Source organism: Artemia franciscana, chromosome 17, assembly GCF_032884065.1.
Source record: "Artemia franciscana chromosome 17, ASM3288406v1, whole genome shotgun sequence".
NCBI classification, from domain to species: Eukaryota; Metazoa; Arthropoda; class Branchiopoda; order Anostraca; family Artemiidae; genus Artemia; species Artemia franciscana.
The window spans coordinates 26,744,903-26,768,837 of record NC_088879.1 but is presented as its reverse complement, the minus strand read 5'-3'; the positions used below and the strand labels follow the sequence as shown (position 1 = coordinate 26,768,837).

The 23,935-nt window shown below is 35.5% G+C and overlaps 1 protein-coding gene across 2 annotated transcripts in view; it reads right to left on the bottom strand.

Moving 5' to 3' along the window:
* Positions 1-23,935, bottom strand: part of LOC136038078 (signal peptide peptidase-like 2B) — a 132,452-nt gene that overhangs the window by 73,961 nt on the left and 34,556 nt on the right. For both annotated transcript variants that reach the window (XM_065721075.1, XM_065721076.1), the window contains exons 2-3: positions 6,671-6,799; positions 3,159-3,302 (exon numbers count right to left, since the gene is read on the bottom strand). In XM_065721075.1, the coding sequence (XP_065577147.1) occupies positions 3,159-3,302; positions 6,671-6,799 (273 nt within the window). The remainder of the gene's footprint in view (positions 1-3,158; positions 3,303-6,670; positions 6,800-23,935) is intronic.

Sequence of the window (23,935 nt, the reverse complement as noted above, 5' to 3'; positions counted from 1 at the left end):
ACTACTAGAAACTGATCTGTTTCTGTTGATGATTTAATTATGCAGTTTTATCCTAGTTTTGACAAGATTTTGGAAGAAACTAAATTTCAGCTGTGGGGGCAACCTGGGGTTGCTGCTGGGGGGGGGGAGCAAACTGAGGTCTGGGAGGAGCAGCTGCCCAACTGCCCTATTAAAAATTACGCCCCTGGACTGCAAGGGTCCTAGTCACTACTTTTTTCTTATGTTTTGCCTCCAGAAGAGTCCTCCAGTTTGGCTGTGGATGAGGAGGGTAAAATTCTAGTATTTCCTGGTTAAGAAACATTATCTGCTATACTTTCCTCCAGGAAAAACCACAAAAGGAAGAGAGAGATTCAGGTTCACTAGCCCTTCTGGGAATCGTTTTTATTTTTAATGTACTTTCTAATATTTTCCATATAATTTGCCTATTTTGGCACTTTTTTTAAGTTGCACTTCCCTCGCACAAACCTCAAATATACTAAATTCCAATACTCCATACGTCCACGATAACCCCTCTAAGTCCCTGATTATGTCAATATGTTTATGTAAATCCGCACCCCATTTTCTTAATTATATCCCTTCTGATATTCCCGTGCCCACCCTTAAATTACTTAAAGTATTATCTATGAATATAATGCATCTATCTGCCGCCTAATTCTTTCAATAAACTTGGCAACCCCCTCCCCATTCTTAAAGGGTTTATATTTCCCTTGTCCAGCCCATATCCCAAATATGCTTGTCTAGTGTGGCACCCAGGCAGCTCAAGGGTAGAATCAGATAAAGTTGAATCTACAAAAAAGAGCCATGCGAATACTTTCCAAAGAAAGTAAAGTCCCAAACCCCCTCCTTCTACAACAGTTAGGTTAGAAACCTTTGAGTAGAGGAGACGTATGTTGTGCCTCCATTTTTTTTAATTTCTCCACTTTTTTTCACAAAGCCCATTTAACTCGTCATGATCAGTTATTGCAGTTTAATTATTGAGTAAAGAATGATTTTTCATTCTGATTTTTCTAGATTTGGAATTCTTTATCTGTTTTCCAGTTATCGTGTTTTTGTTGTTTTTTTTTCGTCACGTTTTTATTTACTGTTCACGGTATTTACTTGTAAGTAGGTATAAAATCAAGAAAAACAAATAAAATAGAAGAAAAGAGAAATAAAATTATTTTTCCCCTAAAAGATGGCACAGTCAGAAAGTAGCTCAAAGGTATTTTTTGTAAGATTATTTTTTAAAATGATGCAAAAAACGAGTCTTTTAAAAGTCAACTTTCCATATTTTAAAAGTCACCTGGTCTAGTTTGTCTTGTTTAGTTTAAACTTTTGTTTCCTACCTTTGTTTTACATTTACGGTTGCCTATCTTCACTTGTTTTACAGTTTATATTTTCTTATTCTTTAACTGATTGTCAAAGCATATTTTCAAGTGGTTAAATACAAAGTCTTATAAGGTAGAAACCAATACGTTAATTGATTTAATAGCTTTAAATACTACAATATCATACCTGATATATTTATTGGTAAACTAAATATATCCCGGATAAAATATACATGGATATATTTTTTTCTTATGATGGATGTTCTTGCTTGTTCTTTTTGCTTCATAGTATTAGTATACAAGTTGATTCTATATGGATATAGATAGGTAGAATCTTCGTATACATAGATTCTATATTGATATATTTTTTTTCTTATGATGCATGTTCTTGCTTGTTCTTTTTGCTTCATAGTCTTCGTACACAAGTTGATTCTATATGGATATAGATAGATAGAATCTTCGTATAGAAAGAATCTATATGGATATATTGTTTTCTTATGATGCATTTTCTTGCTTGTTCTTTTTGCTTCATAGTCTTCGTATACAAGTTGATTCTTATACAAATTTATTTTTCCTTGCCGATTTATACAACAGTCAAATACTATCATTAATTAAGAATATTTACTTGTTTTTGTTGATTAAAGGAAATTATTTATATATTTCAATCATTAATTTCTTATACCCTAATTTTTTTTAAATTATTAATAATATTTACTAATTAAATATGTAATTTGCATAACCAGGAGTCATGGCAATCTGAGAGATTCGCATTGTACTCTACTAGTTTTTCTTTAATAGCTGGAATGGTCCGCTAATTTGTTTTGCATGTGTGTTATTGCTTGTCCGTTTTGCTGCATTAACTTGGTGCACAATTTTGTATTATTAATGGTAATTTTAACCTTTAATGATGGTATTTTTTCTTTTTGAAGTCCATTTTTTTTAATCTAACCCTATTTTGGGTTCAAATATATGTCCTCTAACATTATAGCTATCGGTTGCACACAATATGCAAGCCTTTGATTTTTACTACTGTTAATTCTTGAAACTGAAAAAAAAATTATTTATTTTGGCTAATGAAAAAAAATATATTGCAAATAAACAATTAATATATTTGATTTCTTATAGACTATGTTGTTGCAGCAAACCATTTCACTAATTAAGTGACTAATTCGTGAAAACAGAGCTTAGACAAACATTCCCAACCTCTGTACGTGACTACTGCTATTAAATTGTTAATAAAGTGGTTAATTCGCGAAAAAAGAGCTCACTCAAACATTCCCAGCCTCTTTACATGACTACTGTTATTAAGTTGTTAATTTGCGAACTCAGAGCTCACACAAACATTCCCAGCCTCTGTACATGACTACTGTTATTAAGTGGTTAATTAAGTAGTTAATTCGCAAAAACGGAGCTTACACAAACATTCCCAGCCTCTGAACATGATTACTGTTATTAAGTGTTTAATTCGCGAAAACAGAGCTCACACAAACATTCCTAGCCTCTGTATATGACTACAGTTATTAAGTGGTTACTTAAGTAGTTAATTCGCGAAAACAGAGCTCACACAAACATTCCCAGCCTCTGTATATGACTACAGTTATTAAGTGGCTAATTAAGTGATTAGTTCGCCAAGACAGAACTCACACAAACATTCCCAGCCTTTGTATATGACTACAGTTATTAAGTGGTTAATTAAGTGATAAGTTCCCGAAGACAGAGCTCACACAAACATTCCTAGCCTCTGTATATGACTACAGTTATTAAGTGGTTACTTAAGTAGTTAATTCGCGAAAACAGAGCTCACACAAACATTCCCAGCCTCTGTAAATGACTTATTTTTTTTGTAAATACCTTGAGTGTGTTGACTCTTTCCTCGACTGTACAGTTTCCACGATTTAGGATTGGAACAAAGCCACCCTGATCTAATTGGACAGGCACAGTACTGTTACGTGAGCATCCATCCCAAGGCGTCAGATCAAGAAGCTCGTAGAACACCTATTAAAAAAAAAAAAAATTATATACGAAATTGAATCTTAAGGAAAAAGTAAATTTTCTTGCGTTTTTAACTAATTTAAACGCCTTAATAAACTTAAATAAAATATCAGTTATGTTCAATTGGCAGCATGAGTTTATATCCAAAGATTAATATTTCTTTTAAAAAAATGATGACATCTTCCCTGAAGACAGGCTCAATAGACATTGAGTGAAAAAATTTTTATCCTCTAGTTCACTATATCAATTCGATGTTTTCTAAAGATACCATAATTTAATCAATCAATCAATTTATTAATACTAAAAGAAAAACTATTACAAAAGTAAAGCGGTTACTAGGCCCAAGAAGCTTTGCTTGTAATGGACCACAGAGAACAAGAATAAAACACTTTTATAAAATATATACAAAAAAACAAACACTGGAACAAGACAAGGACATTTAACAGATAGGATATTCAACAGATAGAAGATTTAGAAGGAGATTTAACATATAGCTGAAAATGATTTTAAAAGAAGACAAGAGACATACAAATTAGGATAGAATTGAAAAGAGAGACAAAAATTATTGAACTGGAAAGACCCAATGAAATAATGCCTTTGCAGAAAGAAAAGAGGGACATCCGAAGGGATGGAGTTCCATAATAGAATTTCAAGCCAATTTAAGCTAATAATGGATTAGTTTGTTTGAAAATATGAAATTTGACTCAATTCCTGTTTGTATTACAAAAATGCGATACGTTGGGGAGTTTTAAAAAGACATCAGTTTGAAAGAGTTACTTGCATAAACGTTAGAACTGAGTTTTCCACCCATAAGCAGGCACATTGGTAAAAAACAACAACAACAAGTTTTCAAACATGGCTTAGCGAAACAACTTAATGCAATTTCTCTGTCATGGACTAAAAAACTCCAATGGGTTCACACAATATAAACCCTGTTTCAAGAGCAAGCAAAACGATCCTTTTTGGTTCCAGGCAAGACTTGTACGTCTTGAAATTAACACATAATTTCATATTCATAAATTCAAACAGAGGTCAGATTATTTCTGTAAAGACCACAGAGGTTAGAACCTTACGATTTCTGGCAATAAATTGATATGTGCATCATAAAAAAGGCAACAACAGAGAACTATATCAAAGAGTTGCTACTGCAACACAATTATCCGTTACTTAAAATCGCAATCACCATCAGCTATTTCACAGCTTTTCCTGTGTATGGATCTAAGCAATCACTGAGCAGAGCCAGTTTTGCCAAAAAGGCACTATTTGTACGTTAGTGACATGTTTGTTTAATCAGCCTATTTAATGTAAATCAAACAAGTTCTATGTAAATTACAGACAGTGACATCTACAAAAACAAAATAGCCTGCTTGCTTTAAGAATATTTCTGGCTAGACACGTAGAAAGTTAACGTATCAAGGACACTGGAAATGAAATCTGTTTCTTTAAATTGGTCAAGCAGAAAGTTATACGATTTTTTATGACAAAGACCTTTATGTGCAGTTGTTTAGTTTTATACTTAGCGGGCACCAAAATTGAAAATAAGGAGCATGCAAGAAAAATCAGCACATAATGAGCCAAAAAATACCATCACGGAGCTCTAGAAGAAAAAACTTTAACATTTTTTTATGACAAAGATCTTCATGTGCAGTTATTTTGTTTAATGCTTAGTGGGCACTAAATTTGAAAATAAAGAGCATGGGAAAAACAAATTAGCACAAAATGAGCCAAAAAGTACCGTCATGGAGCTCTAGAAGCAAAAACTTGCACAATTTTTATGACAAAGATCTTCATGTGTAGTTATTTAGTTTTATGCTTAGCGGGCACTAAGTTTGAAAATAATGAGCATGCGAGAAAAATCAGCATAAAACGAGCGAAAAAAGTGCCGTCATGGAGCTCTAGAAGTAAAAACTTACACAATTTTTTTATAAAGATCTTCCTGTGCAGTTATTTTGTTTTATACTTAGCTGGCACCAAGTTTGAAAATAAGGTGCATGCGAGAAAAATTAGGACAAAATGAGCGAAAAAAGCATACCATCGTGAAGCTCTATAAACTGAATTTTTTCTAATTACTGTAGCAAAAGACAAACAGTGCCATGAGTATAGGCTGTAAATACTTATTCAATGTTAAAGACTTTAATTATTAGTAATTGACTGACATACCAAAAACACTTTTTATGAAGAACTATTAGGCTATCCTATTCTGTTCTATTCATACCTTTAGTGGATTAATGAAAAATCAATATAATCCTTGTTTTCTGCTGATTTCAAAATAACACTTATTACTTAATTTTACATATTCCAACTATCTAATATTCGTTCAGTATCCTGATCGAACATATTATACCACCATGTTGATAGTTATAACCAAGGTCGTATCCAGGAGGAGGGGTCTTACCCTCCCCCAAAATGTTCGTCCACGTCGTAAAAACGTAAGAAAATGAATACGAACAAATTTTGATGCGTTTTTAACTTTTTTTGTAGCCCCCATCTCCACGCACCACAAAAAAACCTGGGTGCAGCCCTAGTTGTGACGCTCAAGCGATCAGATGAAGATAAATTGAATGTTACAGCAATTTTGTCGAGCTTGTGTAAAGAGGAAAAGTTTTCGCGTATTTGTTTTCGCGACTCAGTGTGACAACAAAGGAGAAAATTTCAGGAACAAAAAATGTGAATAGTTATACAATAGTCAAAAGAAAACTCGTAGAAAATCTTGGTTTTTAGGCATGAGTAGAGTGTGGGGATGGAGCCATGGGGCGAAAAATGCTTTCATTTTGATTTCACTGGCACATTATTTAGAATTCAAATTTACTAATTTAAAATTGCTTACTTTAAATTGGCAATATGTGCAGTCAATTATTGCACAATTAGTGGTGCCAAGAGTTCTTAAATTGGAATTAAAGTCATGCTAAAGTGCTTGGCTTTTATTTCGCATCAGTTTTGTCTTCCTTTATGTAATTGTTAATGTCGGTAACTCCCAGCCAAAACAATGGTGTGATGTAATCGAACGAATGACAAGTGTGTCCAAAGGGTAAGTTATACAACCTCAAGCGATATTTTGTTTTAACAACCACAAGAAGATATGTGCCAAACTTTAAAAGCAGTTTAGTAGAGTCTACCCTGATTTGTTTCACAGTTTTTGGTTCACATTAAAACTTTTGACACAAGTCTGTAGTGTGGGGAGGGGTGGGGAGAAATAAAACTTAAAATGTTTGTGTCTGGAGAAAGAGGCAAAATATTTTTCCTCTTGTCCTCACGAAATACATTACGCCTTTTATGCCTGTCGCGGCTACATTACGGCTATAGAGACATGTGACAAGTACACCGTAAACGTAATGCGTTACCGTTTCTTCATAAGGCTGTAACTATATTACCTGTGATGGAACATCTGGTAAGGTCGTCAAGTTTGGGTAATAAGCAGCACAGAGTGTTTCATTTCTGCGATCTGATGTTTGTACTAACAGCAAAGCAGGTGAATGGCTCACAAATTCAGCAGATAACCCCTAAAAAAAAATACAATAGTGAGTTGCTATTACTCACTATTCAAAGCATATATAAGGATACGGCATTAGACTTTACAGTCCGCACCGGCGGTGCTGATAACATATATATTCTGAATCTGATATATATTCTGAATTACTAAACAACACAGAAAGCTAATTATAGCATGGGTAATAATAGACCAAACAATATGAAGTTTTAGTGATAATAATAAGCATCATTTTTATTCTGCTCAGAAAAAAATTATTGTCAAAGACCTCCTATCATTAAAAAAATCCTAATTGATTTCTGGCCAGAAAAACCCTCTTTAAAATTTTAATTCATTAAATCGTATTGACCACCAGAAACCGATAAAAAATGTTCTATAATGGCTTTTCAAACATAAGGCAGTCACCAGAATTAGAAAAATTAAATTCTTTTTTAGAACAAATGATTGACTACTGATCATATTCTAGTTCTGACCAACATTCCATTATTGGGTCGACACAATTTTAGAGCAAGTGAACCAAGCTATATATGGGGACAAGAGTGAGGGAGTTATCTTTGCTTTGAAGAAACGGTAAAAAAAAAATACTGATATATTTTTTTAAGTAATGAAAAGTTGCAATAGAATAGTCTTTATTTGGCATATTTAAGAAGTTTCAAATTTACCCTGGAGACCAGCAAGCTACTTCAGCCAAAGGCCATTCAGTACACAAGTTGAAAATGGCAGACGATTTTGGCATCCCACTGACATCTGAATAGAAGTAAACAGTAAAAATATTTGGAGAAAGACAAGGGACAATTTCTTTGTGAAGTTAAAGAGGACTTAATCAAAGATTTCAAACACTAATTCATGGTCATATTTTATTTTGCAACCACGACTAACGGCAACAGCTCTGATGAAGAAGGATTTAATCAGTTTCAGAACTAATTTCAAAATACAGGCTTTTTTTACCAAATAGTTACATAGTAAACAAAACCAACAAATTTTATCTTAGAACAATTTGTAAGCCTCGACAAAACATTAACCTTCAATTGAACAATGGATATTAATGCAACGAAGGTATGTGAGGTGGATATAGCCATTTGTAGATGAGCTGCCAGCCAAGTATAGCATGATCCATCAATCATTGTTCTATTTCTGGCATGTGTGATTTAAGGCAACAATCATAAAAAACAATGAAAATTAAGATTTTCGTAATCAAATTGATTGAATGGAAACTCTTTAGCCTTTCTCCCTCCAGAGGGCACTGACCAATAATGACCTATCTGTTTTATACAAGTGAAACCTCGCAAAAAAAAAAAATAATTCTACCGAATAAGGTACAATGAAATTGATTTCAGCCTCATAACTATGCTGAAGCCTAGTTTACAAGGTTTTGAAGATCTGTAAACCAACTTCTTAAATTTAGGGGGAAAAAACCCTTTGATACGGCTTAAAATTATACTGAAATGATAGCTAGTGTATTTTTAAAACTAAACTAACACCAACTTGTAAAAAACTAATACCAACTTTGTCTTTCCTGTTTTCTCTGCTTTCTTGGCTTCTGTTTATCGTTACTATTATTGTTACTACCTGCTTTCGATTCTTTCTGTATTATACTGTATATTCCCTTTTATCTTTGTTTTGTATGTATTACGTGATTTAGCCCACCGTTTATAGTTATTTCGCGTTTACAATTCCGTTTCAATTTTCCGTTTACAAAAGTCCGTTTACATTTTTTTTTTATTGTATTGTGTGGGCCACAACAGGCTAAACTTCTTGGGCCGAATTACCGTTTGACGTTTGTAATAGTACTTTAGTACAGATAAAATGATCAAGGTAATTCAGGATATTTCTTAGGAAGGGTAACATGCTGAATCTTGCATTGCTTGGATGAAACTGGTGCCAGATATTTTCTATAAGCAGGAGTCAGCTGTTTTATGTAAATACTAGCTGTTGGGGTGGCGCTTCGCGTCACCCCAACACCTAGTTGGTGTGGGCGCTTCGCGCCCCCCAAGCCCCCCCGCGCGCGTAAGTCGTTACGCGCCATATTAGTTACGCGCCATTTTAGTTGTGTCCCTGTGTACCACCTATGAATATAGATAGATTTATATATGTGTTTTGAACTACGTAAAACTTGCGAATATACAACATTCTTGGCTTTCCCATTGTCTGTGCATATACAAAGCCTTGTGTACTAATAATGACGTCATATGCAAACGCTCTTTTTATAAACAAACAAACATGCATACACACAACTCGTTTTTATATAGATAGATAGATAGATAGATACAATACAAATTAACTGCGTAAAACTTGCGAATATACAACATTCTTCGCTGTCCAATTGTCGCTGCATATAAATAGATTGTCAGGTTTACCGACCCTCGAACATGCAACGTACAATTGTCAATGGGAAAAACAATCAGTATTAAAATCTATACCACATTTTTCTAATGATTGACCTTGTGCTTTGTTGATGGTGATTGCAAATGCTAATCGAATTGGGAATTGCAATCTTTTAAATTGAAAAGGCAGATCCTTTGGAATCATGGGAATGCGAGGAATAAGAACAGCCTCACCCTCAAAAGGCCCTGTCAAGATTGTGGCCTCTATTACGTTTTCCATTATTTTTTTACGGCAAGTCGCGTGCCATTGCAAAGCTTTGGTGGGTTGATATTTCTTAACAGTATTATTGGTACGCCTATTTTTAGTTGTAGCACGTGTGGTGGAAACCCTGAAAGATCCACGGAATTTAAAAATTCAGATGGATAATTAACCGCCTCATTTGGTTCCAAAACTGTGTCGACTGACTTGTAAAGGACTGCTTGGTCTCGAATCTTGGTCAAAACAATATTGTTGATTTCGTGGACGTCTATATTTTTGGGTGCAAGAATCGCTCTTTCACTTTGCCATTTATTATTTTTATAATTGTTTAGAATATTCGGAAATACTTTTTCAATCAATTCATTTTTGGACGTCACTAAATTACAGAATTCAGCAGGTAGTTGTATACGTCCTAAAATTGAGTCTACTGAGAGCTTTCTGTTTCCAATTGCCAGCAATTGATCTGAAAATGTTTGATCAGAGTCATCGTTTTGCAATCGGACACGCATATTTTTAGTTAATTTTAATGTTTTTACGTGTGCCCATAAATTAGAATTTTTCAGGCAAGCATTTATTTCGTCTGCAGGGGTTGATCTAGGTATTATAGGTAATGTTTGCCAGAAATCTCCCGCAAGCAATATTAATGTGCTGCCAAAGGGTTTCGAATTCCCTCGCAAATCTTTCAAACATTGATCCAGAGCCTCGAGTGATTTTTTGTGTGCCATTGTGCACTCGTCCCAAATAATAAGTTAGCAATGCTGCAATACTTTACCCATCCCAGATGATTTGGAAATATTGCACGTGGGAGTTTCTGTAGAATGCAAATTCAGAGGCAATTTCAAAGCGGAATGAGCGGTTCTTCCACCAGGCAGCAACGTTGCGGCTATTCCGGACGACGCAATTGCCAACGCTATATCATTTTTTGATCGAATTGATGCCAGAATCAGTTTTATCACAAACGTTTTACCAGTACCTCCTGGCGCATCCAAAAAGAAAATTTCTCCAACGTTGTTATCGACAAAATGCATTATCGTATCATAAATGTCTTTTTGTTCCGACGTTAACTTGGAAATGTTATTTTGTACATACGACAATAGATCACTCGTACTGTAACTTTGTTCACGATGCAATTCTAAACATGTCGAAACAGCAGCGGTACGATTAGGTGAAGGCATTCCCAAATCCTGAAGAGGTTTGTCTGCCATACATACACACAAATCTTCTATAATAACTAAAGTGTAGTTATAAATTTCTGATGTAAAATCAAAAGTCATATCTGACGTCTCTAACCGTTTTCGATGGAGTATATCTTCGGACATTTTTGAGTTATATGTTTCCCATAACTCTGTAGGAGCTGATGGAGAGCAAGTTGTTAGTATGATGCGAAACAATGCACGAATTTGACTTGGAGTTGACGTTTCGCACACGTCATTGATACAGTTATCCCAGTGTTGGTCATTCTCCAATAAATTCAGAGCTTGGCATGCACTACGGTAAGTGTCATGCATAGTACCGTTTACAGTTCTCAAATACTCAAAGGACGTCGGACCGGGTACATTCACCAAAAGCAGGCGTAGAAAAAAGCATTCATGTTGATTGGGGTGAGCGGTGTAGTCTTCCTATCGTGGTATCTTTGAAGATGGTAGGTTGGCCGTCGACTGACTTACCCTGTTTCCGACGTTCAAATACTTTATTTTTAGTATTCCAGGTGTAATACGAAGGCACTTCAGTATACTGCAGTTTTTTTGCAAAAGAATCATTTTTGCATAGCGAAAAGAAAGCAGTCAACTTTGTATCCGGTGGATTCAGGGCTCTTTGTTGCACGTTGGATTCCGAAAAATAGAAACGTTGACCATTCTGTAAATGTACCGCTAAGTGAACAACAGCTGGACTACGTTCATGTATCGGAAATGAAAGAATTCGCCAAACAGCTTCATTACTGCTTATGTATCTTCCAGCCTGATATTGTACGATTTCGTCGATATCTTTGATTTCGGACTGCAAGCCAAAGACTGCCATGTCACTGCCTTTGTTGACGTATTTACATATGTATTTGATTGCCTTTACGGAGTTACAGTATTCAACGTTTATGTGTGCATTAAATGTTTTTGATAATAATGGGGAATATGGAACAACACACTGGTTATCTACTTCGATGGTGGTACCGTTACGCTTCTTTATTATTGCTGTTTTACCGCCATCTTCAGTAGATCTTCTTCTATATTGTGGGTAACCATCATTGCCAGTAATTGTGTTGGATACTAAAAGTCGAGGATATTGCTTTGTGCACCTTCCTTTGGCCATGCATGGTGAATTTTCGTTCAGTGCACTGCAAGGTCCATGTATCATATTTTTTACAACAATATCATACAACCCCTTATCGACATTTTCATCGGGTATTTCAGTGGAAATCACATCATCAATTTCGTTAGAAGTAATTTTCTGTAGCCAGATTAGTATATGTGCGTGTGACAAACCTCGTTTTTGCCATTCCACTGAGTACATCCAGCATCGCACTGACCCAAACACTTCAAAATTTACTAAGTAGTTTATCAGTGATTTCAACTTTCGCCAGAAGACACGGGCCGTAATGTCAGGTCTATGAACCGCCGATTGTCCTTGAAGTAAAAGCTGCTGTATCTCGTCCCAAGATTGATTACATGTAAATGTAATAAATAAATCTGGACGACCATAGAGACGAACATACGCAATAGCATCTTGAGCATATTCATGCATATGACGGGGACTGCCAGCATATGACGAAGGTAAAATCGTTAATCTTCCAACGTTTGTGGTATTACCGTCATTTACAACTGCATCTCGCAAACGAATGTATTGTTCAGAGCGGAGCTTGGTCTGATTCAGACGGATATATAGCAAACGTTCTGATTCAATTTTTGCATACATATCGACGACGTATTGGTGAAACAATTGACGGCATTTTAAAATATAATTGTCTTCATCCTGCCGAATCATTAGTCTATAGGAATAATAATGCATTGCACTGCATTTCTTATTCATTTCTCTGTTAGTGGCTGGATTCATCAATTTAATATTAAAGTGATAGCCGTCGGCTCCATCCCCGAAAATGATAGGATATTGTAGGGCATCGTAGCATCGATGAGTTTCAGCAATTCTTACCAACTGAGCGTTTCGCTTATGAAGAATAATATCTCGAGGTAAAAACTGATCACCGACCATAACGATTGCCACTTCGTCGATAGTTGGAGCATTGTATCTACGCACATGTTGGCCAGAAGGCGTTTTGTCAGCGGAAATAACAATTTTATGCGTATCAATAGGCATCAAATCGATGGCTGTTTTGAACAGAAGCACTAAATTATTATTTTCGTGGAAAAGATGTTGCATTCAATTCAGAATTTCTATCACTGATGAAGTACAATTGTAAAAATTTATGATTCTCGCCTGAAAATGGTAGAAGGGACCCTGCTCTATGATAAATTTGCACTTTTACTTTGAAAGTAGGCATAAATTGATCTTGATTTTCGATTTGGGCACCAAACGACGTCATTTGGAAACATGAGTTATATTTTCTGATGTTTGATAAAAAACGCTTAGATTCTGACGTAGTTCCAGTAAGCAAAGTCTTTAATGGCTCTGAGGGTGCAGCCAGTAAAGGAAGTTTAACTTTCCCTGAGGCGCAACACATTCCCATTGTTTCACCATTAAATTTCAAGGCCTTGCAGTAGGGACAAATTTTAGACATAGTCCCGATTTGAACACATCTACTATAATCATCGACTGGGCTGTACCTGAATGCCATGCGATAATTTTCACGTTGCTCTTGTGATTCCTTGATTCCTCGACACACCTTCTTTTTTTACTTTCTCTTTCAGCAGCAAGTCTGGTTTTGCGTTGCTCTGGTAGTTCCTCGACACGCCTTCGTTGACATAAATTGCACATTCCTAATATGGCCCTTTCTCTTTGAACCGCAAGCCTGGTTTTGCTTTTTGGTAACATTCTATAACACTGACAGTTAGAAAAATCTTCACGTGCCAAGCTTGCTAAAGCTCAACAATTTATAATAAACCTCAAGATTTTAAGTATCTTTTTTAAGGTTTTCAAATTACATTAATCTATTGTCAAAATATTTCGAAATATTTATACAATTCCCAGTTTTTACATTTAAACCCTCAACACAAAAATACATACAACTTATTTTTATATATATAGGAGACTAGCTGTTGGGGTGGCGCCCCAACACCTAGTTGGTGGGGGCGCTTCGCTCCCCCCCCCAAAGCCCCCCCGCGCGCGTAAGTCGTTACGCGCCATATTAGTTACGCGCCATTGTCGTTGTGTCCCTGTGTCCCACCTGTGAATATAGATAGATATATCTATATATATTTTTAACTACGTAAAACTTGCGAATGTACAATATTCTTTGCTGTCCCATTGTCTGTCCATATAAATAGATTGTCAGGTTTACCAACTCTTGAACATGCAACATAATAATTGTCTATGGGAAAACAATCCCTATTCAGATCTATACCGCATTTTTCTAACGATTGCCCTTGAGCTTTGTTGATAGTGATTGCTAATCGAACATTCCCTGTGTCCCCGTCGTCATTTATATATCCCCCTGTGCCCCCGGCGTCCCCGTTTTAGTTGTGTCCTTGTGTCCTGGTCGTCATTTATATCCCCTGTGTCCCGGTCGTCATTTGTGTCCCGGTATCCCAGTCTGTAATTTCTGTTTGAGTGTCCCGGTCGTCATTTATATTCCCTTTGTCCCGGTCGTCATTTGTGTCCCGGTGTCCCGGTCAGTAATTTCTCTTTGAGTGTCCCGGTCGTCATTTGTGTCCCAGTGTCGCGGTCTGTAGTGTCATCTTATAATGACGTCATATACAAAGCCTTATATACTCATAATGACGTCAAATGCAAACCCACAAACAAACAAACATGCATATATACAACTTACTTTTATATATATAGATACAGTTTCTTTTTTAGTTTTTTTTCTTTTTTAGTTTTTTTCTTTTCTTAGTTTTTTTATTTTTTAATTTTTCTTTTTTTTAGTTTCTTCTTTTTATTGATTTGTTTTCTTCAATTTGTCAACGTTCATTCTAACATTGACACTTGGAAAAATCTTTACGTGCCAAGCATGCTAAAGCTCCAACCATTTATAATAAACCTCAAAAATTTTGGGTATCTGTTTTAAGGTTTTCGAATTACTTTAATATATTGTCAAAATATATTGAAATATTTGTGCAATTCCCAGTTTTTTTTGTTTTTTTCTTTTTTTAGTTTTTTAGCTTTTTTAGTTTTTTTTCTTTTTGGTTTTTTACCTTTTTTATTTTTTTTTACGTTTTTTCTTTTTAGGTTTTTTCTTTTTTTAATTTTTTTAATTTTTTAGTTTTTTTTAGTTTTTTCTTTTTATTTTTTAGTTTTTTTACCATTTTTCTTTTTTCTGTTTTCTTTTTCTTCTTTATTTTTCAGCGTCACTATGAAATGCATATCGCCGAACCTTTGTTTTTTTAACTAAAATCTGGTAGGCATTGATGACCTTATCCAAGTAAAAATCCCAAACCCAATCATCATCGCTATCATTTTCAGTTTTGATACGTTTTGACTCTCGCTGTCCAGGTGGATTTTCATCTAACTGCGCGGTTTTGCGTTCTTTAGCCGCAAGCCTTTTGGCATTAACCCTTTGAGCAGACTCCTCGGCTGTTTCTTCTGCCATTGTAGGATTTATACTAAAATTTCTCTTTGAATTAACTATTTGAGCAGCTTCCTCGGCTGTTTCTTCTGTCATTTTAAGATCTATACTAAAAATTCCTCTTCACGTGCCAAGCTTGATAAAGCTCAACAATTTATAATAAACCTCAATATTTTAAGTATCTGTTTTAATACTTTAATCTATTGTGAAAATATTTCGAAATATTTATGCAATTCCCAGTTTTTACATTTTAGTTTGTTTTCTTTTTCTTCTTTATTTTTCAGACGTCATATGCAAACCCTCAACACAAAAATACATACAACTTATTTTTATATATATAGAAGATATAATCTGGCGTAACAGACTTAGTGTAACAGACATAACACAGACATGTAACAGACAGTGTAACAGACATATAGATAGATAGATAGATAGATATAATCTGGCGTAACAGACAAAGTGTAACAGACATAACACACAAACAACTTATCTATCAATATATATATATATATATATCTATATATATAAAAATAAGTTGTCTGTGGATCTGTGGATCAGGTGACGTAAAAAACGTAAAAAAAGGTAAAAAACTAAAAACTAAAAAAAAAACTGAAAAAACTAAAAAAAGGCAAAAACTACAAAAAAAACTAAAAACTAATAAAAAAAATAAAAAAGCTAAAAAACTAAAAAAAAACTAAAAAAACTAAAAAACTAAAAACTAAAAAAAAACCTAAACTAAAAACTAAAAAAAAACTTAAAAAAAAGGAAAAAACTGAAAAATAGAAGAGAAAAAGAAAACTAATAAAATTAATAAAAATAAAAAAAAATAAAAAAGATAAAAACTAAAAAAGTAAAAAGAAAAAACGAAAAAAAACTGAAAAAGCTAAAAAAAAGGTAAAAACCAATAAAAAACTAAAAAGAAAAAAAGGAAAAAAACTAAAAAAATTTTCATCTAAAAAACTAAAAAAAACTAAAAAAGGTAAAAACTAAAAGAACTAAAAAAGAAAAAAAACTAAAAAAAGGAAAAAAACTGAAAAATAAAGGAGAAAAAGAAAACTAAAAAAATATAAATAAAAATAAAAAAAATTAAAAAGATAAAAACTTCAAAAACAAGAGCTAAGAGCTCATATGGCACTTGTGACGAGGTCGGAAGAGCCGAGAGCTCATATGGTACGAGGTCGGAAGAGCCAAGAGCTCATTTGGACGAGGTCGGAAGAGCCAAGAGCTCATTTGGCACTTGTGAGAAGGTCAGAACCTAAAGTTAAACTTTATAGCACAAGATCCTTCTAAATATCAAATTTCATTAAGATCTGGTCACCCTTTCGTAAGTTACAAATACCTCAATTTTCAAAATTACCTCCCCCCTCCCAATTCCACCAAAGAGAGCAGATCCGGTCCAGTTATGTCAGTCACGTATCTTAGACAGGTTTCTATTCTTCCCATCCAGTTTCATCCTGATCTCACCGCTTTAAGTATTTTCTAAGATTTCCGGTCCCCCCAACTGTCCCCCCCCCAATTACGTTTGATCCGGTTGAGATTTAAAATAAGATATCAGAGTTACGAGGTCCTTCTAAATATGAAGTTTCATGAAGATCCGATCACTCCTTCGTAAGTTAAAAATACGTTATTTTTCTTATTTTTCAGAATTACCCCCCCCCCCCCCGCAATTGAGCGGATCCGTTCCAATTATGTAAATTACGTATGCAAGACTTTTGCTTATTTTTCCAACCAAGTTTCATCCCAATCCTTCCAATCTAAGGGTTTCCCATCATTTTAGGTCTCCCCACCCCAAACTTCCCCCAATGTCACCAGATCCGGTCAGGATTTAAAATAAGAGCTTTGAGCCACGATATCCTTCTAAAAATCAAATTTCATGGAGATCCAATCACCCATTCGTAAGTTAAAAATACCTCATTTTTTCTAATTTTTCAGAATTAACCCCCCCCCCCCCAACTACCCAAAAGAGAGCGGATCCGTTCCGTTTATGTCAATCATCTATCTAGGACTTGTGTTTATTTTTCCCACCATGTTTCATCCCGATCCCTCCACTCTAAGTGTTTTCCAAGTTTTAGGTTTCCCCCTCCCAACTCCCCGCCCCCATCACCAGATCCGGTCGGGATTTAAAATAAGAGCTCTAAGACACGATATCCTTCTAAACATCAAATTTCATTGAGATCCGATCACCCGTTCGTAAGTTGAAAATACCTCATTTTTCTAATTTTTAAGACTTACTCCCCCCCTCCCAACTACCCCAAAGAGAGCAAATAAGTTCCGATTATGTCAATCATGTATCTGGGACTTGCGCTTATTTTTCCCATCAAGTTTCATCCCGATCCCTCTACTCTAAGTGTTTTCCAAGATTTTAGGTTTCCCCCCTCCAACTCCCCCCAATGTCATCAGACCCAGTCGGGATTTAAAATAAGAGCTCTGAGACACAATATCATTCCAAACATCAAATTTCATTAAGATCCAATCACCCGCTCATAAGTTAAAAATACTTCATTTTTTCTATTTTTCCGAATTAACCGGCCCCTTCTCCCCCCCCCCAGATGGTCAAATCGGGAAAACGACTATTTCTAATTTAATCTGGTCCGGTCCCTGATACGCTTGCCAAATTTCATCGTCCTAGCTTACCTGGAAGTGCCTAAAGTAGCAAAACCGGGACTTTAGGTTTTCCCCCTCCAACTCCCCCCAATGTCATCAGATCCGGTCGGGATTAAAAATAAGAGCTCTAAGACACAATATCATTCCAAACATCAAATTTCATTAAGATCCAAATACCCGCTGATAAGTTAAAAATACTTCATTTTTTCTATTTTTTGCGAATTAACCGGGCCCCCACTCCCCCCAGATGGTCAAATCGGGAAAACGACTATTTCTAATTTAATCTGGTCCGGTCCCTGATACGCTTGCCAAATTTCATCGTCCTAGCTTACCTGGAAGTGCCTAAAGTAGCAAAACCGGGACCGACAGACAGACCGACAGACAGACCGACAGACAGACCGACAGACAGACCGACAGACCGACAGAATTGGCGACTGCTATATGTCACTTGGTTAATACCAAGTGCCATAAAAACTAAAAAGAAAAAATAAAAAAGCTAAAAAACCTAAAAAAAGGTCAAAACCAATAAAAAAAAAACTAAAAGGAAAAAAGGGAAAAAATTAAAAATTTATTTCATCATATACCAATTCAAAAACGAATGTATACCGGGATGACGACCGGGACACAGGGAATATAAATGACGACCGGGACGCAGGGCTACAACTACAACGGTGACGCCAAAAAATAAGTTGTCTGTCTGTCTATGGATCTGTGGATCTGTGGATCAGGTGACGTAAAAAACGTAAAAAAAGGTAAAAAACTAAAAACTAAAAAAAAAACTGAAAAAACTAAAAAAAGGCAAAAACTACAAAAAAAACTAAAAACTAATAAAAAAAATAAAAAAGCTAAAAAACTAAAAAAACTAAAAAAACTAAAAAACTAAAAACTAAAAAAAAACCTAAACTAAAAACTAAAAAAAAAACTTAAAAAAAAGGAAAAAACTGAAAAATAGAAGAGAAAAAGAAAACTAATAAAATTAATAAAAATAAAAAAAAATAAAAAAGATAAAAACTAAAAAAGTAAAAAGAAAAAACGAAAAAAAACTGAAAAAGCTAAAAAAAAGGTAAAAACCAATAAAAAACTAAAAAGAAAAAAACTAAAAAAATTTTCATCTAAAAAAAACTAAAAAAGGTAAAAACTAAAAGAACTAAAAAAGAAAAAAAAAACTAAAAAAAGGAAAAAAACTGAAAAATAAAGGAGAAAAAGAAAACTAAAAAAAATAAATAAAAAAAAAAAATTAAAAAGATAAAAACTTCAAAAAAAACTAAAAAGAAAAAATAAAAAAGCTAAAAAACCTAAAAAAAGGTCAAAACCAATAAAAAAAAACTAAAAGGAAAAAAAAGGGAAAAAATTAAAAATTTATTTCATCATATACCAATTCAAAAACGAATGTATACCGGGATGACGAACGGGACACAGGGAATATAAATGACGACCGGGACGCAGGGCTACAACTACAACGGTGACGCCGGGGGCACAGGGGGGACATAAATGACGACGGGGACACAGGCAATGTTCGATTAGCAATCACCATCAACAAAGCTCAAGGGGCAACAAAGCTCACCATCAAACAAAGACGAACGGGACGCTCAAAGAGAAATTACGGACTGGAACACTGGGACACAAATAACGACCGGGATACTGGGAATATAAATGACGACCGGGACACAGGGAATGTTCAATTAGCAATCACCATCAACAAAGCTCAAGGGCAATCATTAGAATCATGAGGTATAGGTCTGAATATGGATTGTTTTTCCCATGGACAATTATATGTTGCATGTTCAAGAGTCGGTAAACCTGACAATCTAAATAAATGACGACACTCAAAGAGAAAGCGACCGGGACAAAAGGAATGTTCGATTAGCAATCAACAAAGCACCGGGACACAGGGAGTATAAATGACGACCAGGACATAAGTAAAAAAAAACTAAAAAAACTAAAAAAAAGGTAAAAACTACAAAAAAACTAAAAAGAAAAAAATATATAAAATACGATGGATATATAAATGACGATGGCGACTCAGGGAATGGTCGATTAGCAATCACCATCAACAAAGCTCAAGGGCAATCATTAGAATCATGAGGTATAGATCTGAATACGGATTGTTTTCCCATGGACCATTATATGTTGCATGTTCAAGAGTCGGTATACCTGACAATCTATTTATATGCACAGACAATGGGACAGCAAAGAATGTTGTATATTCGCAAGGTTTACGTAGTTAAAAACATATATACATATATATATATATATATAAATATATATATATATATATATATATATATATATATATATATATATATATATATATATATATATATATATATATATCTATATTCACAGGTGGGACATAGGGACACAACTACAATGGCGCGTAACTAATATGGCGCGTAACGACTTACGCGCGCGGGGGGGCTTGGGGGGGCGCGAAGCGCCCCCACCAACTAGGTGTTGGGGTGGCGCGAAGCGCCACCCCAACAGCTAGTATATATATATATATATATATATATATATATATATATATATATATATATATATATATATATATATATATATATATATATATATATATATATATATATATGTATGTATATATATATATCTATCTATCTATCTATCTATCTATCTATATATATAAAAATAAGTTGTCTGTCTGTGTGTCTGTCTGTGGATCAGGTGATGTCATGTTTCTGTGTTGACTGACGTCATGAAATTAGTTGTCGTCATTTTTGCTTTGACGGTGACGTCATTCAAGATATTTAAGACATATGTTCACGTAGAAATCTATTAATGTTTAAGTTTACAATGACTGATGAACTTACCATGGCAAAAGCCGATGAAGATGCTCAAAGAGTCTATGCCAAAAAACTTGCTGCTGATAGAGAAAGTCAGAAAAGAAAGCGTGCCGAGGAATCAAAAGAACAGCAATGAAACAGGCTTGAGGCTGATAGAGAAAGAAAGAACAGAAAGCGTGCCGAGGAATCAAAAGAACAGCAAGGAAACAGGCTTGAGGCTGATAGAGAAAGAAAGAACAGAAAGCGTGCCGAGGAATCAAAAGAACAGCAAGGAAACAGGCTTGAGGCTGATAGAGAAAAAAAGAACAGAAAGCGTGCCGAGGAACTACCAGAGCAACGCGGAAGCAGACTTGCTGCTAAAAGAGAAAGTGAAAAAAGAAGGCGTGCCGAGGAATTACAAGAACAGCAAGAAATCAGGCTTGCTGCTGATAGAGAAAGTAAGAAAAGAAAGCGTGCCGAGGAATCACAAGAACAGCAAGAAATCAGGCTTGCTGCTGATAGAGAAAGTAAGAAAAGAAAGCGTGCCGAGGAATCAGAGCAACCTGAAAGTTATCGCCTGGCATTCAGGTACAACCCAGTCGATGATTATAGCTTGAGTAGATGTGTTCAAATCGGGACAATGTCTAAAATTTGTCCCTATTGCAAGGCCTTGAAATTCAATGGTGAAACAATGGGAATGTGTTGCGCATCAGGAAAAGTTAAACTCCCTCTATTGGCTGCACCACCAGAGCCATTGAAGACGAATGAATGCTTGCCTGAAAAATTCTAATTTATGGGCACACGTAAAAATATTAAAATTAACTACAAATATGCGTGTCCGATTGCAAAACGATGACTCTGGTCAAACATTTTCAGATCAATTGCTGACAATTGGAAACGGAAAGCTCCCAGTAGACTCAATTTCAGGACGTATACAACTACCTGCTGATTTCTGTAATTTAGTGACGTCCAAAAATGAATTGACTGAAAAAGTATTTCCGAATATTCTAAAAAATTATAAAAATAATAAATGGCTAAGTGAAAGAGCGATTCTCGCACCCAAAAATATAGACGTCCACGAAATCAACAATATTGTTTTGACCAAGATTCGAGACCAGGCAGTCCTTTACAAGTCAGTCGACACAGTTTTGGAACCAAATGAAGCGGTTAATTATCCATCTGAATTTTTAAATTCCATAGATCTTTCAGGGTTTCCACCACACGTGCTACAACTAAAAATAGGCGTACCAATAATACTTTTAAGAAATATAAACCCACCAAAGCTTTGCAATGGCACTCGACTTGCCGTAAAAAAAAACAATGGAAAACTTAATAGAGGCCACAATCTTGACAGGGCCTTTTGAGGGTGAGGCTGTTCTTATTCCTCGCATTCCCATGATTCCAACGGATCTGCCTTTTCAATTTAAAAGATTGCAATTCCCGATTCGATTAGCATTTGCAATCACCATTAACAAAGCTCAAGGTCAATCATTAGAAAAATGTGGTATAGATCTTAATACTGATTGTTTTTCCCATGGACAATTGTACGTTGCATGTTCGAGGGTCGGTAAACCTGACAATCTATTTATATGCAGCGACAATTGGACAGCGAAGAATGTTGTATATTCGCAAGTTTTACGCAGTTAATTTGTATTGTATCTATCTATCTATCTATCTATATAAAAACGAGTTGTGTGTATGCATGTTTATTTGTTTGTAAAAATAGCGTTTGCATATGATGTCATTATTAGTACATACGGCTTTGTACATGCAAAGACAATGGGAAAGCCAAGAATGTTGTATATTCGCAATTTTTACGTAGTTTAACTCCTGCAGACGAAATGAATGCTTGCCTAAAAAATTCTAATTTATGGGCACACGTAAAAATATTAAAATTAACTACAAATATGCGTGTCCGATTGCAAAACGATGACTCTGGTCAAACAGTAGACTCAATTTCAGGACGTATACAACTACCTGCTGATTTCTGTAATTTAGTGACGTCCAAAAATGAATTGATTGAAAAAGTATTTCCGAATATTCTAAAAAATTATAAAAATAATAAATGGCTAAGTGAAAGAGCGATTCTCGCACCCAAAAATATAGACGTCCACGAAATCAACAATATTGTTTTGACCAAGATTCGAGACCAGGCAGTCCTTTACAAGTCAGTCGACACAGTTTTGGAACCAAATGAAGCGGTTAATTATCCATCTGAATTTTTAAATTCCATAGATCCTTCAGGGTTTCCACCACACGTGCTACAACTAAAAATAGGCGTACCAATAATACTTTTAAGAAATATAAACCCACCAAAGCTTTGCAATGGCACTCGACTTGCCGTAAAAAAAAACAATGGAAAACCTAATAGAGGCCACAATCTTGACAGGGCCTTTTGAGGGTGAGGCTGTTCTTATTCCTCGCATTCCCATGATTCCAACGGATCTGCCTTTTCAATTTAAAAGATTGCAATTCCCAATTCGATTAGCATTTGCAATCACCATTAACAAAGCTCAAGGTCAATCATTAGAAAAATGTGGTTGTCTGTGTGTCGAGTGACGTCATGTTTGTGCGTCGACTGACGTCATGTTTGTCAACTGACGAAATTACAGACCGGGACATCGGGACACAAATGACGACCGGGACACCGGGACATAGGGAATATAAATGACGACCGGGACACTCAAAGAGAAAGTGACCGGGACACAAGGAATGTTCGATTAGCAATCACCATCAACAAAGCACCGGGACACAAATGACGACCGGGACATCTATCTATATATATAAAAATAAGTTGTCTGTGTGTGTGTGTCGAGTGACGTCATGTTTGTGTGTCGACTGACGTCATGTTTGTTGATTGACGAAATTACACACCGGGACATCGGGACAAATGACGACCGGGACACCGGGACATCTATATATATATAAATAAGTTGTCTGTGTGTCTGTGTGTCGAGTGACGTCATGTTTGTGTGTCGACTGACGTCATGTTTGTTGATTGAAGAAATTACACACCGGGACATCGGGACACAAATGACGACCGGGAAACCGGGACATAGGGAATATAAATGACGACCGGGACACTCAAAGAGAAAGCGACCGGGACACAAGGAATGTTCGATTAGCAATCACCATCAACAAAGCACCGGGACACAAATGACGACCGGGACACAGGGAATATAAATGACGACCAGGACACTCAAAGAGAAATTACAGACCGGAACACAAATGACGACCGGGACAAAAATGACGACCGGGACACCAGGAATATAAATGACGACCGCGACACTCAAAGAGAAATTACAGACTGGGACACCGGGACACAAATAACGACCGGGACACAGGGAATTGCATGTTCAAGAGTCGGTAAACCTGACAATCTATTTATATGCACAGACAATGGGACAGGCAAGAATGTTGTACATTCGCAAGTTTTACGTAGTTAAAAATATATATATATATCTATCTATATTCATAGGTGGGACACAGGGATACAACTACAATGGCGCGT